Source organism: Zonotrichia leucophrys, chromosome 14, assembly GCF_028769735.1.
Source record: "Zonotrichia leucophrys gambelii isolate GWCS_2022_RI chromosome 14, RI_Zleu_2.0, whole genome shotgun sequence".
Classification (NCBI taxonomy): Eukaryota; Metazoa; Chordata; class Aves; order Passeriformes; family Passerellidae; genus Zonotrichia; species Zonotrichia leucophrys.
The window spans coordinates 9,219,996-9,234,310 of NC_088184.1; the positions used below are offsets into that span (position 1 = coordinate 9,219,996).

Here is a 14,315-nt window from a genome sequence, read left to right on the forward strand (position 1 = left end):
CGGCCGGGAGAGCATTGTGGGTAGGAGGAGGCGCCGCGTCCCCACGTGCCGGCCCGGGGGCCACCAACATGGCGGCTGCCTGACCGCTGCCCCGCCGCCACCGACACGGGGAGCGGGGGAGCGGCGCCGCCGCCGCCCTCCCGGCCCGCACACAGGTACGCCGGGCCGCGCCGTTTTTGCGCCTCCCGGGGCGCCCTGGCGCAAGGGACCCTGCGGGCGGTGGCGGGGGAGGAGTGCGGCCTGGGCTGGGGTGGGCTCTGCCCGTCCCGGGGGGACGGCGGAGCCGAGACTGCGAGGACTCGGCACAGCGGGGACGCGGAGCCGCAGCGCCCTGACAGGACCCGGCACGGGCCGGGGTGCGTGGAGGCCGGGCCGGGTCCGGCCGCAGCCGCGGCCCCTCGGCTCCCGCAGCAGCCCCGGGGGGTGCCGGCCGCTCCTCCGGGGGCTGTGAGCGGCGGCCCCGCCGATGCCACCGGGGCCCGCAGCCCCGCGCCTTCCCACCGGGGAGGACTCGGCGCACCCGCCCCGGAGGGCAGCGGCTGCCCCTGCGTGGCACCGGCTCTGCGGGGCCGCAGCCCAGCCGTCCCGTCCGGGGGGATTCGCCTGGTCCCCGCGGTAGGGGCGGCTCGGGCGGTTCGCTGTGCCCTCTCCGGGGCCTTTCCCCCAGCCCAGCGCTGCCGGGTCAGGGCAGGGCGGGCGCCAGGGGCGCGGAGCCGCGTCCGGCGGGAGCGCTGCCCGCGGGGAGCACGGGACGGGCACCGCGACCTGCCCCGGTGGTGTCACACAGTGACCCCTGCTCCGGCAGCACGGCCTGTGCCGCACACGGGGTGAGGTGACAAAGTAAAGAAAGGTTCGTGCTTGATGCGTAACCTGGTAAAACCCCAAAGGTGTGCTGCGGTGACATCACCTCCAGAGAGAGGTCCTGCTGCAGAGGAGCCCTCTTGGCTTCACTGCCAGGGGATGACTGTGCAAAGCTGCTTGCAGGCGAGGAGAAAATGAAGCAAGTAATTGGGTCAAAATGGTAATTGCCATAAATGTATGGAAGGTGCTTTAGCTTCTTCTGGCAGGTTCCATTTTACTGTGTGGGCCACCCTGAGCTGGAGGGCTGCTCTGAGCCCCTTCTTTGCTGAGCCCCGGGTGCCAGAGGTAGTGGTGGTAGTGATTCAGGAAATGGCACTTTTTCTATGCTGCCGTTTCAGCATTTATGCTTTCAGGCACTGATCCAGCAGGAATTCTTGGCCTTTCTATCACATTGCATGATTATATGAAGAATATTTCAGGTTTCAGTGTTAGCACTTTGGTGTCCATTATTACTGACAAATTTAGGTAAAAATGGAATACTGGAGCATTTCTTACAGGCCTGACTTAAAGTCTGTGTGTCAAATGATGTGCAAATTTGCAATTTATCTTCTTACAGATATATTTAAGTCTTTGGCAGTAAAATAAAATTAAATCTCTAATACTCAAATGCCTTTCTAAGCTCAGAGTGAGATGCAGGAATCAGTTGCTTCATCACTGATTTTTACAGTTCTTTAACTTCAACATTTTTCTTCATTGGTTCTACGTTGATGGTGTTATGGGCAGCTAATGAGCAGTTTCATGGATTGGTCCTTGCATTGGTCACTTTGCAGGAGAAAGGAGAAGATTTATATCTCTTGCCCTCCTGTGAGCTGAAAATTCACATTATACTTTGATTTGCACCTTAAAGGAAAGTCCTTAAAATAAAAAGGTTCTACCAAAAGAAGTTTGAACCTGCTGACCATATTTGCTGTCTTTTGATGTTTGATTCCATTCTGTAACTCCTGTGGTGTCATAAATATATGTATATGAGAAGTGTGGAAATTAGCACTATGTATGCATATATCAGACATAGGATTGTGTCTGCATGCCTTCCTTCTGATTCAGAGGATTTCTTCCAGTTGCATGAGTATTATAAGTTGTGCTGGGACACACTGCTTCCTATTTATAGATGTGTCAGTCTCACTTTCCAGTAAAAGGATCTGTAGTCATGCTTTGTCTTTACAGGACTAAGAGAAAAATGTGGTTTCTGTAACACAGCATTTCCCCTGAGTAGTGACAGGTGGAATCACAAAGAGATTTTGTGTATAATTGCACAGGCAGTGTTCAGTGTGGGGCCAGAGACCAGACCCTTCAGGCTGAGCTTCTCTGTCCCTCCTTAGCCCAGGGAATATTGATTTCTCTTCTCAAAAGTGCAATACCTTTCTCAGAAGAGGGAGAAGGAGCCTAGCAGATGTTTGGCATGCAGGCTGTCAGGAAGGGAAGGGTGGTTCCCGGATCTCTCAGGGTGTGAGGAAGGAGGGTTTGGACCCAGGTGTCCCACCTTTGGGTGTTTCCACGTGTCCTCACACACCTTGGGCATCCTCCCACCATCAGCTCTGTGCTGGGTGCAGGCTGCAGTTGTTCCATGTCTGCAGAGCTCTCAGGTGTTGGGACACCCGGGGACATGAGCAGGGAAGGCAGAAATGGAACTGACAAAGCTCATTTCTCTAAAACATATCGGTGTGTGTTTCTGGGAGGAACTGGATGCCTGATCACAGAAAACACTGATATCAGTCAGATATCACATACTCAGGGTTTTGCTCACAGCCCAGCCTGTGGTTAAGGTACTGGCTTTTTGCTGTGAAGGTGTTCTGCATTTCTACAAAATAGCTTCAGATAGGAATCTGAAATACTGAGGCATAAATTTTCAAATACAAATGTATGGTACAAAGACCCTGGGACGTGCTGGTGCATAAGGAAATGGAGAATGCCAGCTCAGTACTGGGAGGGGCACTTTTTTGGTAGCAGAGAGTCTGTAACTGAAAAATAGGGAATTATATTTCTAGATGGAATGGCAGAAACACTGTAAGCCTGAATGGATGTTAATAACACTTGTATCCAGAATGTCTAGCCTCTCTGAAAGGTTTCTTAGATACCTCTGTGTACATTAGTGTGATATTTGAGAAGCCTGTATGTCAGCTGAAATATACTGAGCTGCCTAAATTGTGTGGTGGCTTGAGTATTTGAAAAAAATGCCATTGTTCCAGATGTAAAATGGATACTGGGTTCCTTCTTTCCCAGCTGATCCTGGATGCTGCTTGTTTCTCCTCCTCTTCCTCCACAGGAGATCCAGAAAGAAGTAAGCTGTCCTCAAGGAGTGAGGACAATAAGGGAGAGTTCTTGAACACAGATCTTCTTTCTTTGCCTGATCATCTTTGTTGCTAAAACTTTCCTTGGTCAGTTTGTGAGAGGTCTTATTTTGTTATGCCTATCTTGACCAGTACTGGCTGATTAGCATAACATTGTTGCAGTGACATCCTGAATAATTTGTAAATCCTTTTGTTTGATTTCAGCAGGGAAAAACTATTGTTGATTTAGCTGAGAGATCATTTTTTATTCAGAGGTCTGAACCAGGCACAGCACTGACTCCAGTGCTGGATTGAACATAATGAACTTTTGTTCCAGAGTATCCAGTCCTCAGTTAATATCAGAATCTTATTTTCATTGGGGTTGGTGTAGTTATGAAGAAAAATCTGTTCTGCTGGTTTTGGAGGACTCCAGGAAAGGCTGAGCAGGGTGTTCTGGAGCTCTCATTTAGCAGTGCAGTCTGAAGAGTGGCAGGTCAGGAGACAAGGCTGCAGCTTGCCAGGGAGCTGGAATCAAAGTCAGGGCATTCCCAGACTGGAATATCTGGGACTGGGACCCTGCAGGGCCAGCTGTGGCTGCAAACCAGCTGCTACCTGTGTGTTACTGTTACACAGTGTAAAGAAGATACACTTTATGCAAGTGCCAAAGGCTGTCTTTCCCTCCTTAGGGCGCTAGTTCAGGGCTGTCTTAGTAACTGCAGCTTTCACACAAGTTATAGCAGTTTACCTATTGTTGAGTATCAGGGACCTGTTCATGCAAACACATACATTCCTTCAAAATAGAGAATAAACAGATTATCGCTGAAAGGAACCAAGTCAACTTGAACAATACTTTGGGCTGCATGTGGTATGTGACACAGATGAAATGATTCATATGACATTCCTGTTTTCTTTCAGGTTGTGCCAAGGAATAAGCCAAGAAAAAGCTTTGTTTTATCCTAGCATGGCAAATGAAGAAGATGATCCAATTATACAAGAGGTAAAAGTGCATTGTGGTAACAGTGATTGTACATGAGAATTTGTTATTATTTTTATTACTACAGTTCCCAGTATTCTTACACTGCTGAAACAATGTGTCATCAACATCAGTGATTGTCTTATAACCAATGGCTGGGGCTGTACATTATGTTGTGTGGACCATGGTATCTGTTTTGTCAGAATATCTTGGCAGATGCAGCTCAGGTTTTTCACCCTTTGTAATCTGTCCATGGCAGAAGAGAAGGTGGGGAATTTGCTTCTACCATTGTGTGCTTCCAGTGAACTCCATTGCATGTGTCTGGGAGCTGAAAAAATTGGAATTACTTTGATGGTCTGTTAAATATGAATCTACAGTGTTCATGCCTTCTGCTGAAGTAAGGAGTTGTGTTCTGGGTCTGGACTTCTTTAAAGCACCACTTTAAGTCCCAAGAAATAGCCACAGTGTCTTGTCACTTGATATTGAGTTTACACACCAGAAGCACAAGGAAGGGCAAATCCATAGAGGGTGAAAAGCCACAAGAAAAGGAGTGGCAGTTGTCAGGAGTGTATCTGAAATGGCAGCTTCCATATGTCTTATTCATGAAACATCTGTGCATTTTCAGTTCTGATGGCCAAGTGCAAGTGTTGAACCAGCTTGAAGATGTGGGTGTCCCTTGTCTAATTTAGAAAGATTTTATAAAATACCAGTAAGGAACTTTTACCTTTCAGTCGTGCTGCCAAACTGAGAACTTCCTCCTCTTTCTATAATTGTGATAACAGATTTGCTTCATATCCTTGGAGGATAAAAATTCCTCTTTCACATTTGTTTGCCAAGTTTCCTTAGAGAGGAAAAACAGCTCGAGCCACTGTCTGCTGCCTCTTTGTAGTGGGATTTTAGGTTTGGTTTTTAAAAAGGCCAAATGTAGAATTTCATGTCAAATTCAGCAGAGAGGAAACTTCTGACAGGAGAGTCACGAATCTATTTTATGTTAGAGTTCATAATGAAAAGCTAATGTCAGTATTTGAGCTCTAAGGGTTCTACTTTTATTACAGCTGGCATCTGATGAAAGTTATTTGTTTTGCTTTTTAGATTGACGTGTTCCTGGCCAGAAGTCTACTGGAGAAGCTCTATCTGTTTCAGGTATTTCTGTTAACTTTTATGCAGTGATAGTTTGTTTAAAATAAATGCAAAGAGCATAACTTAATGCTTTAGTCTGCCAAGGTCTGGGATATAGAGAACCTGTTTGGGTGTCATTTTGGAGGCAGGAGTGAGGCTGGTTGTGCTGGGGTCTGTGGGTGTGCAGACCTGGCAGCTTTGGCAGGATGGGAGATCTCCCTGGGATCCACACTGTCCTCTCAGCATTCCCATGTGGCTGAACCTGGCTCTGCTCTCCTGATCAGCAACATGTGGTCTGTACTTTCTAAACTAACATTTACTTGGATACCCACAGATATTTTACTTCTATTAACTCTACAGAGAGTTAATGCTGAGGGATAAGGTTTTCTTTTTGTGCTGGACTAATGTGTTACAGGTTATTGTGGTGTGTGAGGGGCAGGAAGGGGGCTGTGAAGGGACAAAAGCAGAGGGCTGGGAGGAAAACAACAGACTTTTTAGGTCGTGTTCCCAAATCCCCTGATGACTCACAAATCAATCAATTAATGTTTTTTCTGGGTGTCTTGTCTCTGAGATCTGGCAAGTGGATCTGCATGTGAGGGGACAGGGGACTTTGAGTTGATTTCTGTGAAATTCTTTGATCTTTAAGAGAAGAGGGGTGTATGAAATGATCTGTTTTGCAGTATCCCATTCGCCCAGCTTCCATGACCTACGATGACGTTACACATTTGTCAGCGAAGATAAAACCAAAGCAGCAAAAGGTTGGTCATCATTTGAGTCCAGTCTGTAAAAGTTTTTTTATGATGTGCAGAATGTACTTAGGAAAAGCACATTATGCTGTTGAGCTGTTCTAATCATGCAGCTACTTGCAGGACCAGATCTCTGTGCTTGAAGCTATGAAGACTCTTTTACTGTGTCTATAAGGTAGAGTTTAGAATAAAAGTTTATAAATCATGGTGAGAAAGCCACTATTTTAACAGAAAACAGAATCACTCAGGGAAATGTAGTTACTAATGATAATTCAGTCTGTGGATGCTTGTGTGAAAAGAGCTTGAATCAAAAGGTCTGTGCAGTATTCAGAGAAGGGTTGAAGAAGGATTGGGCCTTGGAGCCATCCTCTGTTTCAGTGTCAGTGCAAGTCTTGATTTCTCTCTTGCCTGGCAGTGAATCATCAGGAGTCCTTTTGAAATCACTGGGGCAGTACAGGTAAAGTATAGCCAAAGCCACAATCATTGCACTTGCTTGCAAATGTGTCCCAGAATTCTGGCTATTATTTTACAATATCTTATTTTAAAACTGCAGCTGTAAATGTCTGTGTTACTTGAATTTGGTTCTGGGAAATGGTTAAGGGAAGTGCTTTGGTGAACTTTGGAGTTAGAATGCGTGTTTTGTTCACGAAGTCTTTTATTTAATTCAGCAAACATTTGCACTGTAAGCCCTGTACAAACCTTTGTAAATATGCTGTCTCATCCAGGGACTTGAAACTAGTTCAGTTTATGAATAACATAAAGGGAAAGAAAAAATAAGATCGTAGCTGTGATACACAAATTTATAAGTGCTTTGACACACCCTGAAGAATATGCTCTGTATTGTCATAGTATATAAATAGAATTATTATGCAGCAGGATGCTTATTTTTGGACATTGGTCTAAAATGTAAAGCTGTAGTGGGGGGAATAGTTCTTATAACTAAAGGTTTGGAGCTTTTTACAGTGCTCTGACAAGTGAAAATCAGGAGTAGCTGAAGTCAGTGCTGAGGGCTGCAGTCTCAAATTAGCAGAGTGGAGGCCTTTGCCTCTGAAGAGGACAGAGTTGTATTCTTGGTACCAGACTAGAAGGAGATCCATCTTATGAGGGATTCTGAATGGTTCCTTGGTGATGGGGAGGCTTGAATGAGGTTGCTTATGCACCTGATCTGTACTGATAGTAAATTAGACTGATAGTGTCATGGAAGGAATCCAGCAAAGTGAATGTGTATTTCAGGGCTGCCTAAAGAACTCTGCTTTTTCTGATCCCACTTGTGTACATGGGAGTTTTTGTATCTCCAGCTTGTTGTTAAAATGACCTCACTGTACCAAACCCACCTATATGCTGTCCAGCTCTGTGTGAGATTGGCCCTGTGGATTTGAATGATGCTGCTTATGTACTTAAATTTGCTGTAAACCTCTGGAAATGTTAGAAAGTGCGGGGTTGGGTTTTAATTGATCTGTTTGAGGTTGTGCCATGGTAATTAGCTGTCTTTCCCTGGTATTCTTTAGGTTGAACTGGAAATGGCCATCGATACTTTGAATCCGAACTATTGTCGCAGCAAGGGAGAGCAGATCGCTCTCAACGTGGATGGCACCTGTACAGATGAAACCAGCACCTATTCCTCGTAGGTGTCCTCTTTGCCTTCCTTTCCTGTCTGGGCTGAGCACAGACAGCTGTGTGTCCACCAGTGGCTGCTTTGTACACTCTTCTGTAGCAAGCATTCTTGAGAGTAACCTACATTTTTGGGGTGCATCATGAATTCAGATTTGCAGACAGAAGTGATGGATATTTGTCTGCTGTGGTTGTTGAGAGTCCATTTTGGGAATTGGTGCTTTCAGACTTTTGGCACGTGCATGCCACATTGCCTGTGGAATGCCATCTCACTGCCCTCCTCTGTCTGCAGGAAGCTGATGGACAAGCAAACTTTCTGCTCTTCCCAGGCTGCCAGTAATGTTTCCCGCTATGCAGCTGCTGTATATAAAAAAGGTAAGTTTCTTTTGCTTAACCCTCCCAGGGGAAGGGAAACATATTCATTTCAGTGTTAAGATAAGACCTGTTTATCTTTTTTTTGGCCTAGTTTTAATTGGCTGATGGGTCTTTAAAGAAAGGAAAATTTTCCCTTATCAATGTCTCAAGAGTCCTTGAGTAGGTCTAGCAAAATTGTAAATATCATGTAAAAACACCCTGGATTTGTAGATGCCTCCAGAATCTTAACAAGATGGTGGCCTGAAATAATAGGCACTTGTAGCATGAAATTATCATTATTATTTATATTGCTTTCTTAATCTAATTATGTCTGTCTCGTTTTCCTGTTCTGCACTTTTTGTCCCACTCTTGACTGCCCAGGCCATCACAGAGTTTTGGTCTGGTGGTCATTTGAGATGACAATATGTAGATTGTTTTCAGTGATTACTATTTTGCTAGGGGTCTTCTGGACTGTGGATCAGGCCTGTGCCAGAATGTGGCTCTCTACAAGATCTGGTTTCAACACAAAAGGCAAAATTACAGAAACAAGTCTTGATCTTTTATATTCCCTTGTAATCCTGAGCACTGGCTGAATTTTTCACGTCAATCCTTTTTTACGTTTTGCTATATTAAATATTTATGCTCAATTGAAGCTGTGGCTTTACAGAGACAGGGAGATAATGAAAAGTTGTGTCCTTGTGCAGTGGAAAAAATCAATTTTAACCAACATTAATTCTCTTTTTCAGGTGAACTTCACTTGACTCCACTACATGGAATTCTTCAGCTGAGGCCAAGCTTCACCTACTTGGACAAGGCTGATGCAAAACACCGAGAAAGAGAAGCTGCTAATGAAGGTAAATTCTCCACAATTGTGTTTTCTGAGGGGAGGTGAGATACAAATACTCTATAATGTGGCTGGTAAGAGTCATTCTGTTTTGAAGGTGTTTGTTCTAACAACACAGTCATTATTATCCCATTTCTTAGATTGTTTCACTGATTTTCGTTTTTTTACCTAAATGCTTTTATGGGCACAGTGTGAGGGATTGGCAGAGGGATGGGAGTGCTGGGGAGTGACAAAGGGTGGTGGTGGGCACTGTGTCCCCACTGCCACTGGGAAGGCCATGGCAGCAGGATATCTATCACAGGAGCAGTGTGCTGCTGTCACACATGGCACAGTGTGGCAGGCTGGGATTGAACCCATGCCTGTGGAGTTCTCAGTGTCCTTTCTTCCTGCATGGGCCCCCAGACCAGCTTGGGCTCTTGCACTGCAGTGGAGTGTTCACTTTTGTGTTTTCTGGCAGGTGGTGATTCATCCCAGGATGAAGCTGAAGATGATGTTAAGCAAATTACTGTATGTCCACATTTTCCTTTTTATGCTGGTTCAGGCTACAGTTCACAAGAAAGTTTGTCAGTTCAGAATGAAATGAAAGGACAGCAAACCTCAGCTGGTCCTGCTGACCTGGGCTGGGGTGGGGGAGGCCAGGTGGGCTCATCCTTGTTGCACAGGCATAAAGATGGCACTGAGAGCAAGGGGTGATTCATTGGAGCTGGGGCCCTTAGCTTGGTACTGACACACCAAATCAATAATGCAGATGGGTTTTGGGTTTTTTCCAAGGGTTTTAGGGCTGTTTTGAATGATGCCCAAATCTCCTAGGTCCGATTCTCCCGCCCTGAGACCGAACAAGCTCGGCAGCGACGTGTTCAGTCCTACGAGTTCCTGCAGAAGAGACAGGCAGAAGAGCACTGGGTTCACCTGCATTATTATGGCTTGAAGGTAGGGGAGTGCTGGCTCTGAGGAGGCTGCCTGGGCCTGAAGGCTCAGCCAAGTCCAGAACCATTTTAAATCTGGGCCCATGGGAATCAGGGAATCATCAAAAGAAGGAAGAGGAGCTCTGTAGGCTGGAACAGACCCTGAAGGGCTCTGTATCTCCTGCTGGATAATGATTTGGAGTCTCCACATTTCAAAGCTGAGAGCTGGACAAATATAAAGGGGGTGTCTGAGTGTAAGAATCACTTGGGTCTTGGATTATAAACTGGTCTTTGTGAAAGACTTGGGAAACCCATTCAGTCAGGTGTAAGAAATCCTGTTTGGCTGACTTGGGCATGTCTGTCAGGAGGTTTCAAAGGCACAGCAAGGGAAATGTTCCCACATCACATGAGCATCATACAAGGAAGTGAAAGCAGAACATCAGGTAGCGAGGTGGAACATTTGAGTGGTGAAATGATGACAGGGTGGTCATAGTTTGGAATGAGAAATCAGCTCTCTGGCATTCTGTGTATTTTCAGTGTGTGACAATGACTCTTGTTTTTTCCCTGTTTCCAGGATAGCCGTTCTGAGCACGAGCGCCAGTATTTATTTAGCCAAGGTCATGGCCTTGCTGAAAACACAGAATTAATTAAATCTCCCAGGTAATAGTTTGGTGGTTTCCTACAGAAATGGCATTAATTAGTTGGGATTGTTTTCAGAGTAATGAGCAGGTATATTCTTTAAAAATCTGCTCTTTGAAAATCCTATTCATGGTAAAAGTTGAATTGTTTTAAAACACACAGTAACAAACTAGCTTTCATCTTACTGAGGTTGCTTTCTTTGTTTCCCTATACCCTTCAGATTAAAACCTCTTGTTTTTACTCAGGGTTGTAGTTTCTTGTATGTTATCACAGCCCTACATTATTTGGACTGTGAATACTGCAAAGGAAAATTAAAACAAAATTAAAACAGGGTGCTTCTCTGTCACCTGGGACAGCCATGGCCCAAGTAATAGTGAAGTGGCAGAGTCTGGGCCTGGTAATGGTGTTGGCATGTTTTTCTTGTAAATCAGTAAATCAGTGATAGCTCTTCTGAAGAGGCTTTTGGATCTGATTCTTTCTCACAGACACTGGTAATTGCATGGGTGGGACAGAAATTTTGCTTTTTGCTGGCCTGATTCTCTCTGTGTGGAGTTTCACATGACCCTGCTGATGGCTGTCAGGGCAGCTGTGTTTAATACATTTCCTTGTGCAGATCCTCTGTTTGGACACCTCTGCTGTACAAAAGAGCTGGGATTCTGACTCACATTTACTTCATACTCTCACTTTGGGCAGATGAATGTCAGTAACTTTTACTAGTTCTGAGGAGGTGGGAGTGGAAGGGAGAGCTCTTTTCAGGCTGATGTTTGTAGATTCACACAAGCAGGTTTACTCTAAGTGAGAAATTATTGTACTTAAACCTGGTAAGTCTCAAGACAAGCATTTTAAAGAATGTGTTTCCTTTTCTTCTAGTGAATATTTAATGATGCTGATGCCTCCAAACGTAGAGGAAGAGAAGTAAGTGTTTGTACATAGTGTTCAAAGTCCACATTGGCTGGATTCTCTTTTTCATGGGCTGCAAATCTGTTTATCTGCAGTGAGAAACCAATGGCTCCAAGCAATGTGCTTTCTATGGCCCAGCTGAGGACTTTACCCCTTGCTGATCAGATCAAGATCCTGATGAAGAATGGTTTGTAGCTTTTGTAACACATTTGCACTTCACTTTGTGACTTGTAGTTGCCTCAGATAAGGTGCTTTCCCCAGTATTACCAGTTCTGTCACCCCATCAGACAGACTGTCTGGCTCTCTGATTCTCTGAAGAATCTAAATCCCAAGCCTTTCCCAAAAAAGAGCAGAGACAGCTTATCTGACTGTTGATACACTTGCAAAATTTACTCTTAGAAGAACTTCTAATTTGATTATAGCTTCGTGGATACACATTCAGGAAGTATCTCCTGGAATGTGGGGGTCTGAGCATATACAGCCTGCACTTTGGCATTTTCTGGGAAGTTTTTAATGGTACACACTTAATGAGTGTCACCTAGGAATTTGATTTTGTCTCTTCAGAGTTACTCTCTGATGAGAGCAAATCCTGAGGGTTTTACCTCAGGAGTGGCCTGCCTTGTCAGGTATCTCTGCTTACAGATATTGCCAGAGATATAGGTTGGGGTTTTTTTAAATTATTGTTTTAATAATATGTTAATTTGTGAGCCAGTTCAGCCAGTCAACTCTGCTGTAACACTAGCAGCTACTTTAGAATATATGATGCCTACAGCACAGGGGGGTAAAACTAAGGCTTTACTTCTTTCCCCAAGATAAATCTTTGCCCGTGCACACGCTGCATCCCCGTTGCTGGGTGTGTGGGTGCTGTTCGTGACTCTGCGTTTGCCTTGCAGTGAAGGTGATGCCGTTCGCCAACCTGCTGGGTCTGCTGGGCTCGGGCACCGACCCCACGGCCGTGCTGCGCTGCGTGCAGCAGGTGGCGCTGCTGGTCCAGGGAAACTGGGTGGTGAAGAGGTACGGCCGGCCCGCCTTTGTCCCCGGCATCGCGCCGGGACCGCCCCGGTTCTGCCCCAGCATCGCCCCGGGACCGCCCCAGCATTGCCCCGGCAGCCCTCGGGACCCCCGGGCTTTGTGTCCCCCACCCACGCTCCCAACTCGCAGTTGGAACCTTTGGTTTCACGTTGTCTGTGTCTCAGTGCAGCTGTTCCGTATCCAAAGGGTTGCTGTGAAAGGATAATGCCTTAGTACCAGTCCCCAAGTGGGATTGTGGCTGAGCAGTGATGTAATCTGTGCATCTGAGTTGTGACAGGTTTCTGATGTCTGCACTCATGTTCTTTTGTGAGAGAGCTGTTCTGAGTTCTTCCAGAGATTAGCATCAAATAGAAACACAGAAAATTAAACCAATGTCAGCTATAGTATTTCTTAGCAAAATTCAGTCCTGTAGGGATCTCTGTGCAGTCCTGTTGCTGCTCTTGTCAGCTGAAAACTACTCTCAGTAAATCAAGCATGGTGGTACTGAGTGTACCACATGAATTGGAGTCTGTATCATCCTGTTTATTAGGATAGAGCATCCTATTGGGAACTGAAATCTAAAATGCAGTATGATTTTTTTTACCTGGGTGGGGCCCTGCATGCAGAGGTTTACAGTCTCTGGAATAGCTGTGTTAAGATGAATGGCATCAGCTGCCAGTCCAAGTATGCCAGCAGGATGTTTCAGCTATTGTGGTGCAGGCCTGTATTAGCAATGTGACCAGCTTTTACAGCAGCCCTGCTGTCCCTCCAGCTGGTACAGGAGGAAGCTGGGAGCAGCTTAAAAGACAGTATGTTAGCATTCAGATTGTTCTTAGGTTAGAGCTGATTCTTTGCTGCTAGTCTGAGGAGGATGTGAGGATCTGTAGTGCATGGGGTGTTTGAGCACAGAGCAGCACACATCAGAGCTTTGAAAAGAGTGGGGACCCATTTCTTTGGCCTGGGTAGGATCAAGATCATGAACCTGAGGTGCTGTGGGGGCTTGGAGAGCCTGGTAACACATGTCATCAGCTGGCCCTGCAAGCAGACAAGGACACAGACACAGAGTAGTGCTGGTCTCGGGGCTGTTGATTCAAGTATGGCATTTTGTAATATTGTTCTGTTAAACCCTTGATTGCTGGGAAGGAAATAAAACTGTCTTGCCTGCACATCAGCATTTGGCTAAATGCTGCCTTCCAGGCTGCATACCAAGTTAGCCTAAGCACTTCTTAGGATCATTCTGGTCTTGTTTACATGGATCCAAGGGAGGGTAGGCTTTGCAAGAACAAAGCAGAGCTTGTAGCTGTGCTGCACACACCTGCTTGCCACAAGGCTGTGCTTTGCTGGTCTAAGCCTTTCTGCACTAGTGTAATTGCAGCAGTGTAATTACACCAATGTTAATGCCTTTAATGAAAACCACGCTTTGCATAAAGGTGTAATTTAACTGCAGAACAGGGAGGGCATGTTTGTTATGTTAGTCTTCACTAATGCCCATTTTTCTGGAGTACCTAGTAACTAATTTCTCTTCCTTTTTAATTAACAGTGATGTTCTCTACCCAAAAGATACTTCTAGTCCCCATAGTGGAGTTCCTGCAGAAGTGCTCTGTAGAGGGAGAGATTTTGTTGTAAGTATAAAAGTGTTTGTTGCTTTTAATGAAAACACAGGTGAAGCTTGCCTGGGAGGCCACAGCATTGCAAAACTCTTCTGCTGTTCTGCAGGGAGGTGTTTCCTCCAAGGAAGTTGTTTGTGCTTTAATCCTGAAGGTGTTGTTACAAGTCTGCTGTGGGAATGTTGGTGTAGGCTCACTTTGTGTCTGCCTGGCAGGTTCAGATCATCTGTCATTAGCAGCATTCATCCTTTCTAGCACATGCTGCAGAGCACTATCACATTGCCCCCACCATTCAGTGTGGGGCTTGCAGAACAGCCAGGACTGGATAATGAAGTGCTTGTTTCTCCAGCTCTATTTCCAAGGGCTGAGGACTGAGGGCTCAGGAGGGCAGTGTGGGTAAGCCTTGTGCTCCCTGAGCATGCACTGTTGATCTTTAAAAAGGACTTTATTCCCTAGGGCTGCTAATCAGTGAAAGGAC

The 14,315-nt window shown here is 45.6% G+C and overlaps 1 protein-coding gene across 1 annotated transcript in view; it reads left to right on the forward strand.

Annotated features, from left to right (window-relative positions):
* The window catches only part of POLR3E (RNA polymerase III subunit E), a 27,689-nt gene continuing 13,374 nt past the window's right edge, over nucleotides 1-14,315 (forward strand). The window contains exons 1-14 of the mRNA XM_064725558.1: nucleotides 1-155; nucleotides 4,044-4,125; nucleotides 5,194-5,244; nucleotides 5,901-5,978; nucleotides 7,475-7,590; nucleotides 7,870-7,952; nucleotides 8,678-8,785; nucleotides 9,233-9,282; nucleotides 9,586-9,705; nucleotides 10,255-10,340; nucleotides 11,190-11,234; nucleotides 11,315-11,406; nucleotides 12,113-12,233; nucleotides 13,771-13,852. Of these exons, the coding sequence (XP_064581628.1) occupies nucleotides 4,090-4,125; nucleotides 5,194-5,244; nucleotides 5,901-5,978; nucleotides 7,475-7,590; nucleotides 7,870-7,952; nucleotides 8,678-8,785; nucleotides 9,233-9,282; nucleotides 9,586-9,705; nucleotides 10,255-10,340; nucleotides 11,190-11,234; nucleotides 11,315-11,406; nucleotides 12,113-12,233; nucleotides 13,771-13,852 (1,068 nt within the window). The 5' untranslated portion in view covers nucleotides 1-155; nucleotides 4,044-4,089. The remainder of the gene's footprint in view (nucleotides 156-4,043; nucleotides 4,126-5,193; nucleotides 5,245-5,900; nucleotides 5,979-7,474; nucleotides 7,591-7,869; nucleotides 7,953-8,677; nucleotides 8,786-9,232; nucleotides 9,283-9,585; nucleotides 9,706-10,254; nucleotides 10,341-11,189; nucleotides 11,235-11,314; nucleotides 11,407-12,112; nucleotides 12,234-13,770; nucleotides 13,853-14,315) is intronic.